Raw genomic sequence first — 26673 nt, 5'->3', positions numbered from 1 at the left:
TTTCAGGTTCATTGAAATCAGAAAAAAGGAGTTGCAATTTTATTTGCAGATACAAGGGAATCCAAATGGTGGTAGAGGTCAAACTTCCGTCTTTCATGATGATGTGAATTTATACTTAGAAAACCCCAGATTCCTGAAGTGATCCAGAAATACAGTAATTACTTAGGGTACAAAATCAGTGTCCACAAATAAGTCACCTTTGTATACATCAATAACAACCACGCTGAGAGGCAAATCAAGGACACAGTCTCCTTCACAGCAGCTTCAAAAAGAATGAAATACTTAGGAATATATACCTAAAAAAAAGAGGTGAAGGACTTCTACAATGAGAATTCTGAAACCCTGAGAAAAGAAATAGAAGACTTTAACAAATGGAAGAACATAGTGTACTCATGGTTTGGAAGAATCAACATTGTTAAAATGTTGATCTACACAAAGCAATCTACAGATTTAATTCAATCCTCAATAAAATGCCAATATCATACTTTGAAAACTTTGAAAAATAGTTCATTTTGTGTGTAGTCAGAAAAAAACCCATATGTCCAACACAATTATTAGTAATAAAAACAAAGTGGGTGGCATCACTGCATGACTTCAAGTTATATTACAAGTCACAGTGATCAAAATAGCATGTTATTGGCACATAGAGACAGATATATGGAATAGAAGAAAACATCCAGACATCAAACCAGCCTGATACCACCATCTGATCTCAAACAAAAGCATATGCTGGGGCAAAGAATTTTTTTTTTTTTTTTTTTTGAGACAGAGTCTTACTTTGTCACCCTCTGTGGGGTGCTCTGGCGTCATAACTCACAGCAACCTCAAACTCTTGGGCTTAAGCGATTCTCTTGCCTCAGCCTCCCAAGTAGCTGGGACTATAGGAGCCTGCCACAACACTGGGCTATTTTTTGTTGCATTTGTCATTGTTGTTTTAGCTGACCTCCAACTTTGGTGTATGTGGCTGGCGCTGTAACCACTGTGCTACAGGTGCCGAGCCTGGAAAAGAATTCTTAATGAATAAATGGTATTGAGAGAACTGGATAAGCACATGTTAAGGACAGAAACTAGACCCACATCCTCTCACTGCTTACAAAAATTGAATCACTATGGATAAAAGAATCGAATCTTAGACCCATGGATAAAAATTTTAGAAGAAACCATGGTAAAAAACTCTTCTTCAGATTGGCCTGGGAAAGACTATTGGCAACAAAAGTAAATGGGACTTAATTAACCTAAAAAGATTCTGCCCAGCTTTGGACACAATAATGAAAGCAAACAGACAACCTTCAGAATGGGGAAAGAGATCTGCATGTTATGAATCTGACAAAAGTTTGATAACTAGTGACAACAGAGTATTCAAATCAATCAACAAATAAAGCACAAACAACGCCGTCTATTATTGTGGAAGAGACTTGAACAGAACTTTCAAGCAGACAAATGGCCAGCAAACAGTTGGAAAAATGCTCATCTTTAATCAATAGAGAAATTTTCAACATCACCTTTAGATAGCACCTAACCCTACTGAGTACAGCCCACATCACAAAGTCCCAAAGCTGCAGATGCTGGGATGATTATAGACAGAAGGGAGTACCTTTACACTGCTGGTGAGATTGCAAACTAATACATCCTTTATGGAAGAAAGTATGGGGAATCCCATAAAGAAGTAAAATTAGGCCTTCCATTTCTGCAACCCCACTGCTAGGCATCTACCCAGAAGAAAGAAAAAAATCATTTTATCATAAGAACATTTGCACTAGAATGTTTATCAGAGCTCAATTTAAAATTGCCTAAATGTGGAAACAACGCAAGTGCCCATCAATCAATCAACAAATTGTGGTATATGTATACCATAGACTACTATTCAACCATAAAAAGATGAAGTGTTTATAGCTTTTGGGTTAACTTGGATATAGTTGTAGAGCATTCACTTTTGTAAAATATTACAAGAATGGAAAATCAAGCATCTAGTGTATCCAATTCTGATACAAAGCCAGATAAGTGTGCTCTAAGCTATTTGACATAATGTAGTGGTGTATGGCACACCGGGGTCAGGGGCACAACTACAGCAGGGACCTTACCTAACAAATGCAAACATTGGACCTAATCGTCTGTACCCTCATATTAATTTGAAATTTTAAAAAAGTGTGTAGAAATGTAAATGACTTTTCCAGGTTGATGTTTTTGATCTACAACCTTACTGGGTGGGCTTATAACTTTTTTTTTTTTTTACATACAGAATTTCACTTTATTGCCCTTGGTAGAGTGCTGTGGCATCACAGCTCACAGCAACCTCCAGCTCTTGGGCTTAGGTGATTCTCTTGCCTCAGCCTACTGAGTAGCTGGGACCACAGGTGCCCACCACAAATGCCTGGCATTTTTTTTGTTGCAGTTTGGCCATGGCTGGATTTGAACCTGCCACCCTCAGTTTATGGGCCGGCACCCTACTCACCGAGCCACAGGTGCCATCCGTAACTTTTTAAATTGCTATAACCTTTAGGTTTTTTTTTTTACTTTTAGAGATAGTCTCACTTTGTCGCCCTCCGTACAGTGCTGTGACATCACAGCTCACAGCAATCTCCAACTCTTGGGCTTAGGTGATTCTCTTGCCTCAGCCTCCCGAATAGCTGGGACTACAGGCGCCCACCACAACGCCCAGCTATTTTTTGTTGTTGTTGCAGTTTGGCTGGGGCTGGGTTTGAACCCGCCACTCTCGGCATATGAGGCTGGTGCCCTACTCGCTGAAACACAGGCACTGTCCCAGAATTTTATTTTTCCATTTCTGATTTGAATGCCTTTTATTCTTACCTAATAGCTTGGGCTCGATCTTTAAGTACTATGTTGAATAATGCAGTCAGATTAGGCTTTCTTGTCTTGTTCCTGATAGTAAACACTGGAATGGTTACTGAGTATAATGGTATCAGAGGGCTTGTTTATGTGATCTTATTATGTTGGGGTTCATACTTTTGAATGTATACCTTTTGAACTTTTAATCATGAAAATTGTTTAATTTTGTCGGATGTTTTTTAATAAATCTTTTGAGGTAAAAAAAGTGGTTTCTTTGTAGGGTTTTCTTTTTCTTCTTTAGTTGATCTAATTTTCAAAGATCAGAAGTATATGTATATATGTGTGTTCGAGAACATTTACTAAGTTCTTTTTCTGTGCTAGGTACTGAGTCAAGCCTTTCATATGTATGCTTTAATCTTTAAAACTCTACTAAGGTCAATATTATTATCATACTCCTATTATAGGTAAAGAAACTTAGGAGAAGGTAAGTAACTTGCCCAACATCACCAATCAGTAGCTCAACTTTTCTGTAATCCAGAATTTTGAATATTTTTGTCATTTCCATTACTATACTTATTACCATAAAATGCAACCATAACAAAAATTAAAAGTGATTTGAATATAAGATGTTATTCAGAACTCCAACTAGAATAAACAGATACAGACAAAAATATTTACAACATTACATAAAATACTCCCAATAACAAAACTAATTATTTAAAAAATGACTTCTGCTGAAATGCTTCTAAACATACCAGGTGTGTTTTTCTTAAATTCCATTAACTTATTAATTTAACAAATATTTACTAAGTGCCTAATATGAGCAAGTTGTAATGCTAAGTACTATGATAGATATAAATATATTTATGATACATATCAGAAATTATACTCTTTTAGTATATTCATCAAGATGCTTTAACTAACAGTTACACAGATATCATAAATCCAAAATAGGAAATGACAAGCAAATATATTCCAGAAACTAACTGTGAATTGGGTATGTAGTATTCTATGTTATTTTCCTAAAGAATTATTATTACTAGAAATTCACCAACTTGTTCATCTGAAATTGAATTTCCATTTAAGTCTGAAGAAGGGCTTGTCCGGTCACATGGAAGATTATCATCAGAGACATCAGTATTATAGCCACTGCCAGTTGGAGAATCAGAAGAATTATTGGATGTCAGCACTCCACCCCTTTCTGTGACACTAGCTTTACCCATAATTCCAAAACTATTATATAAAACAGCACCAGACTGTCTTCCACCTATAAAAATAAAGGAATTTATTAACAACAATAGATAAGTGCATCACTGCTTACTCTACAATATCCATATAAATTTTTTTTTTTTTGAGACAGAGTCTCAGTTTGTCACCCTCAGTAGAGTGTTGTGGCGTCACTCACAGCAACCTCCAGCTCTTGGGCTTAGGCGATTCTCTTGCCTCAGCCTCCCGAGTAGTTGGGACCACAGGCACCCACCACAACGCCTGCTATTTTTTGTTGCAGTTTTGGTTGGGGCCGGGTTTGAACCCACCACCCTCGGTATATGGGGCCAGCACCCTACTCACTGAGCCACAGGCGCCGCCCCATATAAAATTTTATTAAAAACCTTTTTTCTCAAGACTTTGGCCTTACCTAGCAGGAGATGTATGACTGAATTATCAGGTAAACAATTATAGGCATATACAACTACTCAACTACTATTAGTATACTATAGTATATTAGTTACTATATTATTGAAGACTAAACCTAAGAAAAGTCTTAGGCTTAATTCAACCTTCCTATTTAAAATATTATTCAGTAACAAAGAAAGCAAATATAATCCTAAGTCAGTATTTTTCACTGAATAAAGGATTTCCAATGCTTACATTCTATATGACAATGCTCTACTAATCAAAGATCCTGTGTTCAAAGATGCAAATTTTCACAAAACTAAGTGGCTTTATGATTTATTTGGGAATTTTTTCTGATTCACAGATAATTTCTTTCAAGCACTCAGGTTTGGTCTGCATGCTCTGCCTAGTTTCAAATCACAAAATGGAGGAAAAGCTCCACTTAAGCAATGGGAATGGACATAGGGCCTTCATGAATAACCCCACACGTCACATTTTCTGCTTTAATGTGTTGATTCAGGTTATTGAAAGTCACAATTTTCAAAACATTTCAGTAATGTCAGGCCAATTTGTCAGCCACTAGAGAAGAATTCAACAAAAAATGCTTACCTTTTATGGTTAAATTTTCAAGTCCACATTCAAACATTATCCAACCCCATTTTTCTTGGCTAGGACCTATGCGAGTTACATCTGGACCAGACTGCTGATCAGTTTCATCAACAAAAGTAAATTCATCCAACTCCTCAAGAGTAAATAAAACTTTGGACTTCTCAAAAGGAATAGCAGTGATGGCACACGTCCCAATGTCTATTATTAAAAGAGAGCAAAATGACCATTTTTAAAGACAAAAGTTTATACTGAAAGAAAACAATTTAAACACTTGGTACACTGGTTCTCTTAAAACGATATCTTAGTACTCTGTCAAAAAGAAAGATAAAATAAACAAATGAACCAACTTTTAGAATAATGCTGCCAAGAGGGACAAAAGAAAATTCCATAATTACCAAATAATTGCTCCAATACAGTATGCATTTGTTTCTGAAAGACTATACGATACTCTAAAAATATAAAGTTAAAAAGCTCATAAATAATTTGGCTGCACAGCAATTTTAAATACTTTCATCATTTTATAAAATAAATGACTATTTTAATTAATTACCCAGCCCTAGGAAAAATATTATTCTCTAGGAAAACAACTTTACTAAAAGACTGCTTTATGCTATATTTTATATAACTATAATTTATCATAGATATTGTCATGATTCCATTGCTTACAGATATAACATGGAAATTAACATCCTGAGTGCTTGGAAGAAGTCTTATTTTATCTTAATTTTCATTTCTTTCTCTGATTACAGATAATGAATACAGAAAACCAAAAATGTATATAAAAATCATAAATTTACCACCCAGAGATAACTTGTTTACATTTGAAGTAAATTGCCTTCTCAAGCACTCTAGAGATCATTATGCAAACCTAGCCTTGGTTTTCATTTTCATGTTACAGTAAACCATGATGATTTCCTCAGGTCAGTACAATTTTTTCGAAGATATCATTTTAATAGCTATATAATATTCCATCACATAGAAATACCATTCTTTGCACAGATGAATATGAGGTCTTTATTGCCCGTAAAGTAAATAATTCACCTACATTTTCTGTGATTTTCTTATTAATTTTTTTATATTTGTCTCTAATCCCATGAATTCATTCTGATATAGGCATTGTATGAGGAATGTTTTTCCCTCTCTCCCCCCCTTTTTTTTTGAGACAGTCTCATTTTGTCATAAGTTAGAGGACAATGGTTCATAGTGTCATCATAGCTGACTGCAGACCTCAACACCCAGGCTCAAGTGATTCTCCTGCCTCTGTTTCCCAAAGTATTAGTATTATAAGCATGAGTACCTAGTCAAGGTGATACTTTAACTTGAATTTTATTTAAAATTCTTATTTACGCGATATGCTCACATAGATGAAAGTATTAAAATTATGAAAAAGTGTATCATGAAAAGTCTGTAACACCACATCCAGATACCTACTTCCCTTCCCCAAGTGGGTAAGAAATGTCATAGTACTAAGTACCTTTTGATAGGTATCTAATGTACATGTAAGCAAAGACATTTACATTTTTTCCTACATTTTTATACGAATGTCCACCTTGGAAATTTCATTCACAGCTCTGTCTTCAATGAAAGTTTTATCTGGATGATACACCTTTCAAAATTATAAAGGTACTGCTTATGGTCTGTACCCAAGCAAAAGCTACCACAGTGTAAACTATAGAGCTGAGAAAAGTCTTTTTTTTTTTTTTTCACTCAAATCACTATATTTTGCCCAAGTTTTAGGAATGTAGATTTCAGGTACTCATGAAAAGTCTCTAAAATCTGTCAAATGCCTTCAGCCTCATAAACAGAATGGTAAAATAAGCACTGAGAAAGTCAGAATAATTATACAGGCTGAGTGTGTGGGCCCAAATCATGAAACCTTCAGAACTTATAAAATACAGTGAGCAAATTTAAGGAATTCATTTATTTATTCTGGATTGGTCACCTGTCACATATAAAGATTTTAGTAGAGGAACAATCCCCCCAAAAGTTAACAAACCTAGTGTTTTTCTGGATTGAACAAATGACGTTCTGAGACAATTTAAGCCTCTAAATGACAAAAGTGTACTAAATGGAGTCAAAAACATTGAAATGGTATATGACATCTCTACATTTCTATTTTAACTCACTATGGACTTTCAGAGGAATGTCTATCACTCTTATTGCTGCTAATATTTTACAGACTAGGCTCTCTAGTTTTGATTAATCTTGCAATTAATTCTTTTCAATGAAGTTTTACAAATAGAATAATTTAAAAAAATAAGAAAGCCTATAGAGATTACGCTCTGTTCTATAATGAGCAAGCAGATAACATGAAGAAAGCACATAGGAGATGTGCTACTTGAGCTATAGGCTCTGAGGTTGTACTACTTACTTTTGTACCAAAGTTTACCTTCCATTCTACCTTTTGTGCCAAAGTTTACCTTCCAGAATGTAGTAAGTGTATGCGTTCAATATATGGAGAAATATTTTTCTCTTTATTACAAAATGCTCAAATTATAGCAATAGTCAAAGGAAAAAATCATGTTCCCTGTTGCAAAGTCCTCTAACATTTATACATGCCAAAGAAAAATATATCTGTTGTAGAATCCTACCTGTTGTATCAAGGCCCCTAAGTTGCCCATGAACTCTATGAATGTTTAACTTGGCAGCAATTTCTTTGCCTTTTTCTGCTCCAGCATTTGATCTGAGAGATCCAGAAGACTGAGGCTGCATTTTAGTGGCATGAACATACCTATCAAAATTTGATGTTCTGCCAAGTTCTGCATTATTTGAAGTCTCTTCAACCACACCCCTTTATGAAAAAAGAGAGTATAATGGTTAAAAATTAAATGACACAGTTTAGTGAAAACATTTACCTAAATGCATTTTACTACTGCAGAAAGGTATCAATGAATATACTCTGTTATTTTACATTCAAAATTAGCAATGAATTTAACTCCACCTTTGCTTTTCATTTCAGCTTAATTTAGACTAGATAAAAGAGCACCAGATTTTAATTTCAGAATTAGAAACACAAGGTTCAAGCTATTTAGTAGAACTGCTGCCTTGGACAAGTTACTTAACTGTGATACTCAATTTTTCATCTGTAAAATGAGATTAATGAATAGGATCTGAGGAAAGAAGGCAGATTCCAATGAGTAGTTATCAAAAAAATGACATATTAGAAATAATGATGTGATCTAGCAAATGGGATCAAATTTATCACTTATTTCCTGGTCTGGCCATGCATGATACTTTGATCTTTTGGCTAAAAGTTAAAAAACAAAACAAACAAACAAAAAAAAAAACAATTCAAGTTTGCTTAAACAATTAAAAACATTTGTTAGCCACAGTCATTAAGGTCAACTTCTTCTAACAGGTCAGGTCTACTTTCTCATCAATCTTTCATCCTGGCTTTCCTATATGGGGAAGCTACAGCCTCAGCAGGTAACAAGATGGCTGCAGCAATTCTGTACCTCAATTGCTTTAACATTACAATTCTCATTTTCAGGCTCAGAGCCTGTAGCTCAAGCGGCTAAGGCGCCAGCCACATATACCAGAGCTGGCCAGTCTGAATCCAGCCTGGGCCTGCCAAACAACAATGACAACTACAACCAAAAAAAAAGAAATAGCCAGGCATTGTGGCGGGTGCCTATAGTCCCAGCTACTTGGGAGGCTGAGGCAAGAGAACTGCTTAAGCCCAGGAGTTGGAGGTTGCTATGAGCTGTGATGCCATGGCACTCTACCCAGGGTGACAGCTTGAGGCTCTGTCTCAAAAAAAAAAAAAAAAAAAGAAAAATTACTCGTTTTTATATCCAGCAAGATAATTATGGCTCAAAATAATATCTTTCTTACCTGTTCATACGAACTTGTGTAGCAATCCTGTCAAAACATAACGCCACTAGGGAAACATGAGTCACACTTCTACTAGGAGCTGTAGTTGGAGATTCTTCCACTGAGGCTTGTAACAAACATAAGTTTACCTAACATAAAAAAAGTCACAGATTTCAGAATTGAAAACTGAAAATGAATCATTTAAACACAAAATATACAAAGTAATGAAAAGCTACCATTAAGGTGGCATATTTAAAAACCTGATGATGAAAACAAAGTTTATAAATACAGACTCATAAAATAATTATAGTTAAATTTTTACTAGATGAATGTGGGACATTTTACTAACCATTACCTAATATTCTGCTTAAACAAACGGTATCACATTAGCTCACATTAGATCACCAAAGGAATAAAATACGGTATTTTTCTTTATATTACACACTGTTCTACCACCATTTACTTTGCTAGATGGAAAGGATAAAAGACCATCAAAATACTCTCCTGCTTCAGGAAAAATGTTTTAAAATATTAAATTGTTACCTTTGGTATGCTAACATTAGTCTGAAGACCTTTAATTGTTACGTTATCTTGCTTCATTATAAGATTAGTCTGCGCTTGTCCTTGTTTAGTTGTTCCTATAACAGGGTGCTCAGTTTTTGTGGCTCGAACATCTTGTTTGGAGGATAACTAAAAAGATTAGAAGTAGAATTATCTCACAGACCTTTCATAATTTCCATGCATCCACACAGCAACTTGCTTATTTGCTCTGCTCCTCTATGCTCATCTACGTGCCAGCTGTCACAGTCTAAACCTTAGAAAAGCTAGGAAAAACGCTGGTAGCTTCAGAAATGAGAGAAGTAATATACCACATATACTAAAATAAAATCAGCCTATAGACAGACAGAAAAAATGGTAACAGTAATTACAGGCAATTTTTAGGATCACTAAGTTTTAACGACTTGAAGGCAGACTTGGTCTCTAATACTGGCTCCATACTGGCTGGGAATATTTTCTTCTTTTTTTAATTATTTATTTTTATTGTTTGGGACCCATTGAGAGTACAAAGAATTAGGTTACACTGATTGCATGTGTTAGATAAAGTCCCTCTTATGATTGTGTCCCTCCTCCAAGAGGTGTGCCATATACCCTGACCTTCCCTCCCTGCCACCCTTCTCCATTCTCCAGCTGCTTATTTCCCTACGCCCTCTCTTACATTAGTTCGTCTACTGCCTTCACATTAGAATTGAATACACTGGATTTTTGCTTCTCCATTCTTACGATGCTTTACTATCCTGTATGCTGTTCCACATACATACAGGATAAGACAAAAGATGTAAAGTCTCCATCTTTCTTAGTGGCTGAACAAGTATTCCATAGTATACATATACCGGTTTGTTAATCCATTCCTGGGGTGGCGGGCATTTAGGCTGTTTCTACATTTTGGTGACTGTAAATTGAGCTGCACAAAATAGTCTAGTTCAAGTGTCCTTACGGTAAAAGGAATTTTTTCCTTCTGGGTAGATGCCCAGTAATGGGATTGCAGGATCAAATGGGAAGTCTAGTTTGAGTTCTTTGAGGGCTCTCCATACTTCCCTCTAAAAAGGTTGTATTAGTTTGCAGTCCCACCAGCAGTGTAAAAATGTTCCCTTCTCTCCACATCCATGCCAGCATATTCAGTTTTGAGATTTTGTGATGTGGGCCATTCTCGCTGGGGTTAGATGGTATCTCAGGGTGGTTTTGATTTGCATTTCTCTAAAAATTAGGGCCAATGAGCATATTTTCATATGTTTCTTAGCCATTTTAGAGAAGATTCTATTCATGTCTCTGTCTTCTTTAGAGAAGATTCTATTCATGTCTCTTGCCCAGTAATATATGGGATTGTTGGGTCATTTTTTGTTGATTATTTTGAGTTCTCTATAGATCCTAGTTATCAAGCTTTTGTTCTATTCAGAATATGCAAATATATTTTTCCCATTCTGAAGGTTCTCTATTTGCTTTGGTTGTTGTCTCCTTAACAGTACAGAAGCTTTTCAGTTCAATTAAGTCCCATTTGTTTATTTTTGTTGTTGTTACAATTGCCACAGAAGTCTTGAAAAAATCATTTTCTTCATAAAAATTGTTTTCTTTGTAAAATCGTTCCTCAGGCTGGTATCTACAGATGTTTTCCCCACACTTTCTTGAGGATTTTTATTGTTTCATGCCTTAGATTTAAATCTTTAATCCATCTTGAATCAGTTTTTGTAAGTGATGAGAGGTGCGGGTCCAGTTTCAGTCTTTTATGTGTGGTTATCCAGTTCTCCCAACACCATTTATTAAATAGGGATTCTTTTCCCCAGTGTATGTTCTTGTTTGGTTAATCAAAGATCAAGTGGCTGTAAAAGGTTAATTTCCTCTCACGGTTTTCTATTCGATTCCAAATGTCAATGTCTCTGTTTTTGTGCCAATACCATGCTATGTTGATCACTATGGCCTTGTAGTACAGCTGACAGTCTGATAGGGTGATACTCCTGGCTTTGTTTTTATTACTAAGAATTGCCTTGGTTATATGGGGTTTCTTCTGGTTCCATACAAATGAAGAATTATTTTTTCCAATTCTTGAAAATATGATGATGGTATTTTAATGGGGGTTACATTGAATCTGCAGATTTAGTATAGACATTTTCACAATGTTGATTCTTCCCAGACATGAGCATGGTATGTTCTTCCATTTGTTAATATCCTCTGTTATTTCTTTTCTTGGGGTTTTGTAATTTTCTTTGTAGAGGTTCTTCACTTCTTTTCTTACGTATATTTCTAGGTATTTAATTTTCTTAGAAGCTACTGTGAAGGGAATTGGCCTTGATTAGCTTCTAATCTTGGCTGTTATTGGCATATAAAAATGCTACTGATTTGTAGATACTGATTTTATATCCTGAGACATTGCTGTATTTTTTTTTTTTTTTTATCACATCCAGGAGTCTTGTGGTTCAGTCTTTGGGGTTCTCTAAGTATAACATCATATCGTCAGCAAAGAGTGAGAATTTGACCTCCTCTGCCCCCATTTGTATGCCCTTTATTTCCTTCTTTTGCCTGATTGTATTGGTTAGAACTTCCAGCACTATGTTAAATAGTAGTGGTGACAGAGGACAACCTTGTCTGGTTCCAGTTCTAAGTGGAACAGTTTTCAATTTTAGTCCATTCAGAATAACATTTAGCCATGGGTTTGTCACAGACGGCTTCGATCAGATTAAGAAATGTATGCCACATATGCCTATGTTCTTCAATGTTCTAATTAGAAAAGGCTGCTGAATTTTATCAAATGCTTTTTCTGCATCTATTGAGAGAATCACCTGGTCTTTGTTTTCACTTCTGTTGATATGGTGAATTACATTTATAGACTTGCATACATTAAACCAGCCTTCCATCCCTGGGATGAAACCAACTTGATCATATGAATGATTTTTTTAATGTGTAGCTGGAATATATTGACTAGGATTTTATTGAGAATTTTTACATCTATATTCATTAATGAAATTGGTCTGAAATTCTCCTTTTTAGTTAGGTCGTTTCATGATTTTGGTAGCAGGGTGATGTTCGCTTAGTAGCACATGTTGTAGAAGATTCCTTTCTTCTAAATTTTTTGGAATAATTTCTGCAGTGTGAATATAAGCTCTTCTTTGAAGGTTTGAAAGAATTCTGGTGAGAAGCCATTTGGACCAGAGCATTTTTTTGTTGGAAGACTTTTTATTGTTTCTTCAAATTCAGTTCTTGAAATCAGTGTGTTCAAGAGATCTATTTCTTCTTAATTAAGTCTAGGGATTGGGTGTGATTCCAAGTACTGATCCATTTCCTCAACAATGTCAGATTTCTGGGCATAGAGTTTCTTGTACTTAGAGGTGATCTCTTACATTTCTGGGGCATCTGTTGTTATTGCCCGTTTATCATTTCTGATTGAAATTTAAAATTAGAGATTTTTCTTTTCTGTTTCTAGTTATTCTGCCCAAAGGTTTATTATTTATTTTTTCAAAAAACCAACTTTTTGTTTCATTCATTTTCTGAATAATTCTTTTGTTTTCAATCTCATTAATCTCTCCTTTAATTTTGGTTATTTCTTTTCTTCTGCTCAGTTTGGGACTACATTATTTTTCTTTTTCCAATTCCATAAGATGGTTCATGAGTTTATTGATATGCTCTCTTTCTGTTTTTCAAAATGTAGGGATCTAATGCGATAAATTCTCCACTTAAGATTGCTTTTTCTGTATCCCACAGGTTTTGGTAACTTGTGTTTTCGCTTTGTTATGTTTGAGCAATTTAATGATTTCCTCTGTTTTCTCTCCCTGAACCCAACTATCATTCAGCATAAGGTTGCTTAATTTCCATGTTTTTGTGTGGGAATGAATGTTTATGTTGGAGTTGAGTTCCACCTTTATTGCCTTATGGTCTGAGAAGATACAAGGTATAATTTCTATTCTTTTAATTTTGCTAAGGTTTGATTTGCATCCTAGGATGTGGTTGATTTTGGAGTACGAACCATGAGCTGATGAGAAAAACGTATATTCTTTAGCTCTGAGATGGTGTGTTCTGTAAATGTCTATTAATTCCATTTGTTCTAGGGTCACATTTAAGTCCTTTGTATTTCTGTGTAATATTTGTTTAGAGGATCTGTCCAATTCTGTTAGAGGGGTGTTAAAGCCCCCAACTACTATGGTGTTATTGGATATCATATTGCTCAGACCCATCAAGGTCTGTTTCATAAATCTGGGAGCATTTAAGTTGGGTGCAGAAAATTTTTAAATTAAAATGTTTTCTTGTTGTATTGTTCCTTTGACCACTATAAAGTGACCATCTTTGTCTCTCTTAACTTTAGTTGCTTCTATATGAAAATAAGATTGCAACCCCTCCTTTCTTCTGATTTCCATTTGCTTGAAATACTGTTTTCCATCCCTTAACCCTGAGTCTTGATTTGTCCTTCAAAGCTAGGTCTATCTCCTGGAGACAGCATGTGGATGGTTTGTGCTTTTTTATCCAATCAGCCAACCGGTGCCTCTTCAGTGGTGAACTCAGTTCATTGATATTAAGAGAATTGCTAAGTGTGGTGGAGTTCAATTCATCATATTTTGTGAAAGTTCATTGTGTAGGTTTATCCTTTGCATCACTGTGGAAGCTAAGTTTTGACCTTTAGCTTCTGGGTGTTTACTTTGCTGGTGGTCCATTGTGTTGGTCAGTGTTAAAAATAGGTAGGTCTAAGTATTTCCTGTACAGCTATTCTTGTTATGGCTAATTGCCTCAGTGCTTGTATATCCACAAAAGACTTGCTTTCTCCGTCAATTTTGAAGCTTAGTTTAGCAGGATACAGAATTCTGGGCTGACAATTGTTTTGTTTAAGAATGTTGAAAGTAGATGACCATGCTCTTCTGGATTGGAGGGTTTCAATTGAAAAGTCTGCTGTTATCCTAATGGCTCTGCCCCTGTAGATCAGGTACTGCTCACTCCTGGCTGCTTGAAGAATTTGTTCTTTCATCTTGACTTTGGACAGATTCCTTATAAGGTGCCTTAGAGAGGATCTGTTTGAGTTGAGATGACCCGGGGTACCATATCCATCTGAAATGAATGTGTCAGGGTCTTTAGTAAAACTTGGTAAGTTTTCAGTTATAATAGTCTCCATTAGGGCTTCCATTCCTCTGGGACAATCGTCTCCCCTTTGGTAATCCCTATTATTCATATATTTGAATGCTTCATAAGTCTCATAGTTCTCTAAGAGCCTATTCTGCTTTCTCTTTCCTTTTCTGTCTCTTTAACTACCTGGGTTAACTTGAAAACTTTATCCTCTAGCTCTGCAGTTCTTTCTTCTCCATGCTCTAAGCCAGGGGTCCTCAAACTTTTTAAACAGGGGTCCAGTTCACTGTCCCTCAGACTGTCGGAGGGCCGGACTATAGTTAAAAAAAAAAAAAAAACTATGAACAAATTCCTATGCATACTACACATATCTTATTTTGAAGTGAAAAAACAAAACGGGAACAAATACAATCACACCATCTCATGTGGCCCAAGGGCCGCAGTTTGAGGACCCCTGCTCTAATCTGTTTTTGATATTTTCTACTTCATCTTTATATTCCCTGATTATCTCTTTCATTTCCTTAAGCTCCCCCATATCCTTTCTAAATTCTATATATCTCTTGTCTGACTTTGGGTTTTGCCTTTCCATTTTCTCATCCATTCCTTTTTACTGTCTTTATCATCCATATTTTAAATTCTCTTTCTGTCAAATCCATTAATTCTCTATAGGTGGAGTCTTCTGCAGTAGCTGTCTCATGGTCCCTTGGGGGAGTTCTTCTGTTTTGGTTTTTCATGTTGCCCAAATTTTTTTGTTGGTTCCTCCTCATATGTTCTTGTTCACCTCCTTGTCCTCCTTTTTTCTTCTCACCATCTCCTTTGCTTCAAATTATCTTGTGTCAGAACTTAGGTCCTGAAGTGGCCTTAGCCTGAGCAAAGCCAAATAAATGGAAGTCCTTGTTCTTGATAACAATATTGCACAATATGTTGCTGGTGTTGTGTGACATATTGCAACATATTGGCGCTGTAGTTTTTTTAGGAGACAGAGAGTGCAGCCAGGAACCTCTATGATCCTTAATCCAAACTTAGCTGTTTTTGGTGATCGCCTGATTTTTTTCCTCAGCATTCAGACCCTGCCAGGTTGGGATCTTAAAGCTCACAAGAATCCTTCAGGGTCAGGTCTCATAGTATCCCCTGACTCCAGTTCCCGTGGGGTGCAGGAGTCCCTCTGCATGTCACAAGAGTGGAGTTATCATTCCAGCAGGCAGAATTAAGATGGCCAGGGTTTAGGCCCCTGCTAAGACCTTCTCATGACCTTTCCACAAAGGCAGCTCCCCTTGCCTCATTAGCCACCAAACTGATGGCAAATCCACTCCAACCAGCATTCAAATCTGGTTGCTACATACTATTCGAGCCCACCACTCTTCTAAGCTTTCCACTCTATGCACAGCTTCCTCCAACAACTGAAAACTCCAGAAAGGCTTCTTCCCATCCTGGACCTCTGTGGGAAGCCAAGTGATCCCAGCCAGTTACAATCACTTGCCTAATTCATCAGATTTCCACCACTCCGGATCATATGCTGTATCCAGCTCACCTCTTCCTTGCTGTGCTCCCTGAGCTGTGACTGGGTAATGTTCCCATGCCAGGTATGGCTGGGTTCTCTCTTTTTTCCCCAGTCTTCTAGGAGAGCTCAGCTGAATGATCCTTCTGGTCCGCAATCTTGCTCCACCCCTTTGGCTGGGAATATTTTCAAATTTTTTTTTTAAATCTCAAATATCCTAACTATGTATCACATGAAATGGCAATATATATTAAATAATTAGTTCACGAAATATAATCAGCCTCACTTTCACCTCTTTGTTGGCCTCTAGTACAAATACAATCTAAATAAATTTGAAAGTTAAATGGAAAATCACTAGCAGAGGACAAGGAAATGACTGCAAAGCAGCTGGCTTCATAGCTAGAACCACAGTGTAAGTAGAATATCACATAGTAAGAGTAGTGATTTAATTCATTAAAGTGAATAAGAATATTCTCAAAAATTATACTAAAAGAAAAATCATCTAATCATAGAAGAAAATCAAAAAATAAACAGCTTTGCTTTCTTAGAAAAGCAAAATACCAGTCCTAAAAACTGTTCATTCACTAAGGGCCAAAGCTCTTTAGAAAAGACTTCAACCTAAGCTACTTTTGAAATAAAGAAATAAAGCTTTTTTGAAAAATAAATATTTGTATTACTTTTCAATCCATATTCTAATTATATATGCTATCTTAAATGGAGCCAAGTCTGACTTAACTTGCAAACTAAATTTTGATACACTCAAGTTTTTTCAACTTTGGATAGTCTGTGTACATAATGATACTGCATTTCCTATGTCCATGGAATAAAAATAGTTCTTACATTTTCTGAGAAGGTAGTCTTGCTATTTTGGACTGCTTCCCTGAGGACTTTGGCATGAAGATCATCTACAATTGCAGCTGGATGTCGGGTACTTGCACAATGTACCATTGCTTCAATATACCTGAGGGGGAAAAACAGTAAATGAAAAATTTGAATATCACTAATCGTCTGACCTAGTTTATCTAAACATATCAGTGAATTCAGTAGCATCTGAATATACATGCCAATTCTTCAACAATGACATGGGAATTTCTAAGCCACGTTTTTAGAAATTATACAAAGAGAACACTTCTGAGATTGTATCCCCACCACAAGATCAAGTGTTTCACATTGGGCAATGGTCTTTTCTTTTACAATCTCCAAAAGACGATTTCCTATATTCTTCGTTTGTATGACATCTCTTAAGCATTTTGACAATACATTATCGTAGAAAACTATGCACCGTTGCAGTAAAAGGGAGATTTTCATGAAAATTTGTCCCCACTAAACCCTTTCTTTTATCAACTCCTTCAGCACTCTGTGTTTTCCATACAACTTCAGTTATGTTCCATTCTCATCTTTATTCATATTAATTTTGTCTCCCTAGATAGACTTTAAGCTTCTTCCAAGACAGAGCCTCTATTATTTTCCCTTTTTTCCTTCATTAACTAGATAGCAGTAAGAATATGAAACATAATAAGTAGTTCCTGAGTATTTGATCACTTTATGCTCATCAGCTCAAAAGTGAAAAATAAAAATCTATTGCAATATAATTATTATAATATACTGTAGTATACAGTAATATACAGTCAACCCTCTGTATCTGTGGGTTGCACATACACATATTCAACCAATTGCAAATTAAAAATATATTATTCAAAAAACAATACTCATGGGATATAGAGCCAATAGCTCTAGAGGGTCAAATTTATATCCACAAGTTCCACAGGACCAACTTCAGGACTTGAACATCAGCAAATTTTAGTATTTTTAGGGTTCCCAGAATCAATCTCCTATAGATACAGAGGGGTAACTGTAATTATTTAGGCTGAGAAAATAACATGATAATGAATTGAAACACTGACCTCTTTAAACATATTTTCATTTTTACTCAATCAAAACAGCTATTATCAACAATCTTTATGAACATATCAATTACACATACTTACATCACATACAATTTATTATTTTATATAGTAATACCTGTCTAAAGCTTCAGCAACCAGGGGTGTCAGAACAATATCAACGGTTCCTTTTACTTCAACTATGGCTGTTGTCTTGGTCTGGGAGACTGGTTGATCCAGGGTCCACTCTTCTGTTAATGTTTCATCATCTGTGTTATCAACGAGTTTCTTTTCCAGTGGAGTATATGGTGTACTACATAATTTAACAAGCAAAGCTTACATTAAAAAGACTATAAACAAGAACAGAAGTTGGAGCTTCCTTAAGATGAGTGAACACCTACGTTCATTTCCACTAAAATTTCATGGAATTGGATTTTATATTTTATGTCTTAAAAATAGGACAATAGAGGTACTAAAATGAAAATTTATCAAAAATGGCTAATATATCAAATGATAAAATTTTTTGATATGTTTACTTAATGAACCTTTTCTAAAATAAAAAAATATGATGCTGAATTCTTACTAGTCCTGAATTTTGATATGCCAAGTTATGGCTTGCACAGTACGTTTAATAGAAATGTTACTGACTACTTATTAAATAAAGTAGCCAAAGCTATGACAAACAAAAGAGCTGAATTATTTTGGGCAATTTATACTTAAAATAAAATTCATACTCAAGTAAAGAATGGTTATTATTAAGAATAAACCCTAACTATCTGAGAATCAAGAAAAATTGACTTTAAATGTTAAAAGTACATTATCTTTGCTTACTGTGAAGTTGATCCTGAAAGTTGCATGCCTCTGTCTAGCAAAGAATTAGCTGTGAGTCCCTGCTTGATAACCTAAAATACAAAATATTATAGTCTAGAATTTTAATTAAGAATGATTAAATAAACATTTAGAGTCTCCAAATAAGTATTACACATACACATACACACACACACACATGTATATGTATAAAAACAACTGTATGTATTAGACAGGAATCCTGAATATTATTAGTCTCCATAAGACTTTATATACTTAATTTTTGTCTTTAACAACATAAATTTTTTTCTTATAATTTATCATTTAAAGTATGGAGTTTTCATATTTGCTATTACCATTAAATTCATTTTGACATGTTTTTAGCTTATATAGAAAAGCCATTTTCAGAATACATTACAAATGCACAATAACTACATTCATGCTAAATTGTAAGAACTCAAATGTCAAGTGAGTGAAAGTGGCTTTGCACAGATATAGTTAGAGATTAGAGGAAAGAACTACTAAGAAGAATTACAAAATTTTATTTTTAAAACAATGAAAATATGAATTCATAGAGACTTCATCTTAATCTGAAGAGTGAAATGCAGCCACAGAACATTGGTTAGATTGTATGGATATCGTGGCAATTGAAACTTATAGAGTTCCTCAATTAACATGTTTGAATTTATAGTACTCATCAGTAACCCTGAGATCTGTCATATATAAAAGTATGACTTTAGAAAGTCTATCTTTCAGAAAACTAGCTAAAATGAACGAGAAAGTAATTTTTAGAATATTTTATTAAAAATTTTTCTAAATAAATAAAGCAGTGAAAGCTAATGATTTGGTTTATACCTTAAAAGTTGGAACAGAAAGCTGTTCAAATGATGATGAACTTTCTTCACTGGTTGGTGTATCCAGATCCAGGGGACGATGCAATGAGGACTTAGAGGTTCTTTTGTTGGTTGGATGCTTAACTGACCAATTAATTACTTGGAACTGAGTAAGGTAAGTCTGATAACAATTCATCACAGGTTGTTGAGAAGTAATCTGTTCACTCTCTACTATCTTCTCACTTTCTACAATATACAGATGTTCTATAACATCATCTTCTCCACCCAATGCAGAAACAAATGAAGCCTGGGAAGGATGAGTTTTGAATGGCAGAGTTCGGGAATCCTGAATGCTTTCTCCATGGCCAGTAAGTGGTCCTTCTACACTGTGGTAAATGGAACCCCTACTATAGTCAATCTGCTGGGTTTGCTTTTTCTTCTTTTTTCTACCTGGGTAAGTTCCAGGGCCTTCATCACTGCTAATGGGTTCAAATTCCTCAGCTGCAGAAAAGTAGGCTTCACTATCAGCCATTGACATGCTGGAATCCATTGATCGATATTGATGAAATGAATTAGAATCTGCTGATGGTGTATATGGGAATGAGCCAAAACTTCTCCTCTGCTTTGGTGAGTCTAGTACATTCTCATCACTTCGAGAGACATCACTACTAAACTGGACTCCAACTGTCACTGGCTGCTTGTCCCCATAGAAAGCAGCAGTAAGACTCTTAGTACTTCCGAGGCGAGTAGAACAGACAGAGGCTTGTCGTTTCAAGGGAGATCTAAGAGGAGACTGACCTACTGACTTATCCTGAGTATTAGGAGACACAGGGCTGTTTCCTGAAATTTCTGTAGGAACACTAAAACAAAAGGCAAAGTTATTACTATTTCCTATACATCAAATTATTTACACTAAGAATAAATCTAAGTACATATAAAAATCTTTTTAGTAATTTTAATTCTTCATTTTATAAATAAAATCTAAAATTTTACAATAGCCATTCAATGTAGTACATACAATGTGTTCATGTTCCCCATATAGTTAAAAAAAACAAACAAAACTGAGGCAGCTTAACACATAAATACTTATACCCCAGAGTATAATCCATGGAAACTGATGCATTTATAAGTTTGTTTATTTCTGACAGAGTCTTGCTCTGTAGCTTGCACCAGAGTGCAGTGGCATAGCTCACTCCTATCTCAAACTCATGTGCTCAAGCAATCCCCCTGGCTCACCCTACTGAGCCTGTATTCTATATGTACATGCACATACAGACACTACAGGCACATGTCATTAGGCCAGGTCAATTTTTTCTTTTTTCTGTTTTTAGTTTTTTGTGGACATGGGATCTGTGTTATATTGCCTGGGCTGATCCTGAACTCCTGGCCTCAAGCAATTCTCTACCTCAGCTTGCCAAAGTGCTAGGATTATAGGCATGAGCCACTACACCCAGTCAAGAGGCTTTCCCCACCACCATATCCTTAAAAGGCTTGTCTAACAAAAAAGTACCAAGGGCCTTTGAGAAAGGTTGAAAGAGAGGAAGAAGTCACAGATACTCCAATATTTCTGATTTTAATAACTGAGGTAGTAGTGTCATTTAGAGAAGCAGAAGAATCTGAGAATGACAGGATTAAGGCCATCTTTAATATGTTGACTTTGAAATCTTCACGAAACATCAAATAAAATATCAAGAAGGTAGCTAGGCTGGCAGGGACAAAAGTTTTGGCTGGAGTTTCCACCTTTAAAAAAATGTCATCTAAAGGGTAGCACCCGTAGCTCAGGGGGTGGGGCACTGGCCACAATCACCTAGGCTGGTGGGTTCAAACCCAGCCTGAGACAGCTAAACAACAAAGATAACAATAACAAAAAAAATAGCTGGGCATTGTGGTGGGCAGCTGTAGTCACAGCTACTTGGGAGGCTGAGGCAAGAGAATCACTTAAGCCCAAGAGTTTGAGGTTTTAAGCTGTGACACCACGGCACTCTACCGAGGACAACATAGTGAGACTCTATCTCAAAAAAAAAAATAAAAAAGAAAGAAATGTCATCTAAAGATCATGCAGCCAAACAGTAATTGACCTAGGTTTCAATTACTAGACTAGAGAAATAGCATAGAAATGAATGTAGAAAATGATACAGAACAGAGTCCAAAGAGACAACAGTCAACAAGTAGCAGGACTGGGAGGGAGGGAGGGAGGGAGGGAGGAAGGAAGGAAAAGGAAAGGAAAAGTGGAGGACATGGCAATAGACACTGAAAAGGAATAGCCAAGAAGGTGGGAGGAAATTCTGAAAAGTGCTATCAGGTAAAGAGGAAAATGTGCTTTAAGAAAGGAGTGGCCAACAATTAAGGTACCAAGAGGAGAACAAAAAATACCCTCTGGAACAACTAGAAGGATAATATCCAAACATTAACAGTGATTCAGTCTGAGTGGTGGAATGTCAAGGAACATTTATTTTCATTATACTTCTCTGTATTCTTCTGATATTTAGGATAAACACATATATATTACTTCTATAATCAGAAAGACAATAATAGTAAATGGACATTACAAAAAAATGTTCAGGTATAGTGAACATTTTTCTAAAAAGGGGAATATAGAGGGAAGAACTTTTTCTTGCCACAGTTTTAAACAATTATGATCAAGTTTCTAAATCTAACTAAATACTGACCTTACTTGGCCATCATCTCTTCTCGTACCATGCAAGAACTCTTTTTGAACCAAATGGTCCTCAGCAACAGAAGAAGGACTTTCTTTCTCACCAGCCAATAAAGGTTGTGCAGCACTAGAACTACTGTTCTCTTCTGAGGAAGAGGATGAGCTATGAGATCGTAATGGTACTTGAAGACTAAGGTGCTGAGTTTTTCTCTCTACTTCTACTCCCACTGGTTTGCTTTCCCATTCTTTCCTCTTCATGCCATTCACATTACCTAAATAAAAAGATGGGTAAATGAACATAAAAATTTCAAAAGCAATTTCTCAGAAAACATGAAAATTTAATTCCCTGCTTTAAATAAAATCATTTTGAAAAGCAAAAGTTATCTCATTTCACATAGCAATATGTTAAACACTACAGAAAGATAGCCACAAAGTCCATGAGCAGTGAATTTTCTTTATTTTTTCACCTTTTATTTGAAAACTTTTAAACTTACAGAAACTCTTCAAGTATCATCAAAGGACATCATACCTTTGCTAAGATTTGCTTATTTTAAACATTTTTCTTTTTGTTCTAAAAATTCAATAAGAACAAGGATAATATCATTTTCAGCACATTTTCAATGATATGCTTCCAATGCCTAGAATAATGCCTCAAACACAGACAGTACTCAATAAATGGTTTTATGAATGAATGAATGAATTCACAGCTAGAATAGAGCACCACTGTTTCAAAGTTTCATAAAAACAAACAAACAAAAAAAACCCTGTGATATGTTACAAAAATCGTGGAGGGTCAGGGGAGATAAAAGGAATGTCTTGTTGCTGCCTAGATCCAAAAAATAACTCCTGCTCATTTCCTTCTCTCCTCCAGCCATTCCTATGTTACCTATGTTAATGGAAAACCTGCTAGTGGAACTCGTAGACTAAGAAGATAAATAGACAAGAAATTTTTGTGGGAAGAAATTTTGAAATGTGCTACCAAGTCAAGAGAAAAATGTGCTTCAAGAAGGGAGTGGTTGGCTCGGTGCCTGTAGCTCAGTGGTTAGGGCACTGGCCACATACACCAGGGCTGGCAGGTTCAAACCCGGTCCAGCCCTGCTAAACAATGATGACAACTGCAACAAAAAAGTAGCCAGGCATTGTAGAGGGCGCCTGTAGTCCCAGCTACTCGGGAGGCTGAGGTAAGAGAATTGCTTAAGCCAAAGAGTTTGAGGTTGCCGTGAGCTGTGATGCCACGGTTCTCTACCAAGGACAACAAAGTGAGACTCTGTCTCAAAAAAAAGGGGTGGTGGTGAGTGGCCAACTCTTTAGTTGCTAATAAGAGGACCAAAAAATTCTATTAAACTGGGCAGCGCCTGTGGCTCAAGGAGTAGGGCGCTGGTCCCATATGCCAGAGGTGGCGGGTTCAAACCCAGCCCCAGCCAAAAACCACAAAAAAAAAAAAATTCTATTAAACTGAATATTTCATAGTACAAGCATTTCCCTGAACAGAATGTGGTTCTAGATGGAATTCAAGGGGTAAGAAGACTTAAGAACTTGCAATATAATACTTCTACTTCCAATACCATAAATGTAAAACAGGAACAACAAAAGTAAAAGAAAAATAGGTTTAATTTACTTCTAAGTAATACAGGAACTTAGTGTTCACTTCCAAATAGATCCTTAATTCTATCAATATGCCCTTCTTGATTCTATCTGATACTGTACATGTCTGTATTCAGTTTCTGAAAGACTCAACAATCAGAAACTCAACTACATTTGTAGAGGCTAATTTCAATCATCCCCTGACAAGAAACTTATGACAATTTAGCAATTACAACTCTCTACAGAATTACCAAGAGGTACAGAGACTACCCATTACACATTAGAAGAATTATAATTAGCTTTGCTTTGTGCAATGTTAGAGGGGGAATTTGCTATTTTCCCATTTTATACCATGTATAAATTTCCTGTAGATTTTCTTCCTTGAGTTTTTAATAGTTAAGTTTTGATATACAGACTAGAAAATCAAGTAGTCTTTATAATTAGTGGCAGCTATAGTATAGGAGAAGGAACACTAATTCAATATCCCTGAATCTATAATAGTTTTTGCTCAGCCATACTTGCTATGTAACTTTGTGCGACTCAGTTCCAGTGATGAGTCTCACTGATGAGCCTCACTATAAAACAGGGATAGTATCTACCTCACGTAGGAATTAAATGAGAAAATGCCAGTGTAAACTTTTAAAAATGAACAGTATTAAAATGTAAAAAAGGAATATAAGAATAGTTAAAATTATTAGTATCTACCCTTATCCTTTAAATGACAAGAAGTTTTGGTGTGTGCTGCTTTTTATAGGATAATCTGCTCTCATTCTAGCAAAACTGTTAAAGCAAAATGGCCTTAAAATAACATGAACACTTTTGTATTATTATTCAATGAAAAATCACTTCAACAGGACTTTAGTATATGTAGTCAAGATCTTTCCTCTACTTTTGCCCTGAGTGTCTCTGAAAACAAATCACTGGTTTGACCTAGCGTCAGTTAAGTCATCCGCAAAGCAAAGATGGATTATACTAAACCATACCCATAAGATGACAAAAAATTAATGGAGTTGAACAAAGTAACACTGAACTTCTCTCAGAATGGTGTAGGGATAAGGACAATAAAAAATTAGCACATGTGACAAAACAACACATTTTATTACCATCTATAATTTTTGGAATTTCTTTAGTAATAATCCATTCTCCAGGCTGTAGCAGAGACTGTCCATAATACATATCAGACTCAGCACTTGTGCTTGAAAATGCAGAACTACTGGAAGGTGTCAACTCTTCAAGTTTGAAGAAATCTAGGCCAGTTAATGTGCCACCAAAAAATCTGCAACCACCAAGACAACCACACTTGTTTCTACATCTCTTATTCTTCAGGGTATCATCTGGCCACAAAAACCACAACCTAAAGAGAACCCAAAGCAAAATAAACATTTAAAAAAAAAGCACTAAGAAATGAAAAACTTTTTGGCAAATAATTAAGTATAAATTAATTTTTAGTATTTTTAAGAAATAAAGTCAACACAAAGGTTGATACATCTTTTTAATCATTTTACCATTATTATTTATTTATTTACTTTTAAAATTTTAATTTTTTATTTTTTTGTAGAGACAGAGTTTCACTTTATCACCCTCAGTAGAGTGCTGTGGCATTACAGTTCCCAGCAACCTTTAACTCCTGGGCTTAGGCGATTCTCTTGCCTCAGCCTCCCGAGTAGCTGGGACTACAGGCGCCCGCCACAACGTCCGGCTATTTTTTGTTGTTGTTGCAGTTTGGCCAGGGCTGGGTTTGAACCCGCCACCCTCAGTATATGGAGCTAATGCCCTACCCACTGAGCCATAGGCGCCACCCCATTTTACCATTATGAAATTAAAAAAAACAGTATTACTATAGTAAATGAGATGGAAATAACTAGGAACAATGATGATAGAAATATAACATACATTTAAAAAAACAAAGAGTCAAAAAGGAGCAAATATAAAAATCAGACATTTAAATTAAGTTTTAAAACAAAAGAATATACTCTTAACAAGAGTAATACACTTTTAAAAAAGAGTATATATTGAAGTTTTAAAACATTAATCTAAAAATAAACAAAATTGCTAGTACAGATTTATGCTTAATAGATAACTAATTACTGTTCACATTTTAGGGCCTATTTCACATTCCAAATATAATACAGCAAATAAATAAATAAATAAATAAAAATATATACAGGCAAGTAAGAAATTATTCCTCAATAAGACTAACACAGTATACTATTCTATATTTTAAAGAAAAACAACCATCCAGTTCTATTCCCTTATAGTAAGGACTACAAATAAAGCATTAAGAATGCATGTAAACTTCCTTGGGGGTCTGTATAAGTGACTCATAAATCTGTCATCATTTATCAACTCTTCTTTCCTAAAAAATATTACACAATAGAAATCTATGAGATATATCTTTATTGTCTTCTTTTTACCTTAAATAATAAAATCACCTTATATTTATAGGCCATTTTTCTAAGCATTTTTATATTATGTCCTTGGATTTTTAGGACCTCACAGACAAACAAAATAGTTATTATTATACTCACTTTATATTAATTTTTTATTTTTTGAACATATATATTAAGTGCTTACTATCATGCTAAGTAAGACTGATACAGTCTATATGGTTTATAATACAGAGGCAAATCTAGACCATAAACAAGAAAATAGTATCTAAACATAAACTGCAGTAAGTGCGATAACGTAAACAGATGTCATAACAAAGAAAACAAAGGAACCCTTTAACAGAGTAATATCTGAGATGTGAAATATGAAGTACAATGAATAGAGCAAGTTACAAGTGGAATATCAGTCTAGAGAAGCCAGAAGGAAAAATGTACAGGAAGCCCATAAGATGAAGAAGACTTTGACTTACTACTTCATTAGATATTATCAATTTCAAATCACTTCTATATTTTAAAGTATTCAGTCACCTGGCCAAAAGATATTGAAGCACCATCAAAATAAAGCATCTTATAAACACATTTGATATTTTTACTTCATTTGTGT

General features: G+C 35.3%; 1 protein-coding gene across 3 annotated transcripts in view; it reads right to left on the bottom strand.

The window, feature by feature from the left end:
• BLTP1 (bridge-like lipid transfer protein family member 1) overlaps window positions 1-26673 on the bottom strand; it is a 279425-nt gene that overhangs the window by 150725 nt on the left and 102027 nt on the right. For all 3 annotated transcript variants that reach the window (XM_053574435.1, XM_053574509.1, XM_053574580.1), the window contains exons 27-37: window positions 24786-25036; window positions 22112-22370; window positions 19465-20302; window positions 18634-18704; window positions 17942-18115; window positions 16760-16880; window positions 9367-9513; window positions 8845-8972; window positions 7602-7801; window positions 5011-5208; window positions 3843-4054 (exon numbers count right to left, since the gene is read on the bottom strand). In XM_053574435.1, coding sequence (XP_053430410.1) covers window positions 3843-4054; window positions 5011-5208; window positions 7602-7801; window positions 8845-8972; window positions 9367-9513; window positions 16760-16880; window positions 17942-18115; window positions 18634-18704; window positions 19465-20302; window positions 22112-22370; window positions 24786-25036 — 2599 coding nt within the window. The remainder of the gene's footprint in view (window positions 1-3842; window positions 4055-5010; window positions 5209-7601; window positions 7802-8844; window positions 8973-9366; window positions 9514-16759; window positions 16881-17941; window positions 18116-18633; window positions 18705-19464; window positions 20303-22111; window positions 22371-24785; window positions 25037-26673) is intronic.

This window comes from Nycticebus coucang, chromosome 1, assembly GCF_027406575.1.
Source record: "Nycticebus coucang isolate mNycCou1 chromosome 1, mNycCou1.pri, whole genome shotgun sequence".
Classification (NCBI taxonomy): Eukaryota; Metazoa; Chordata; class Mammalia; order Primates; family Lorisidae; genus Nycticebus; species Nycticebus coucang.
Note: the sequence above shows the minus strand (reverse complement) of the source record. Positions and strands in the feature narration are given on the sequence as shown.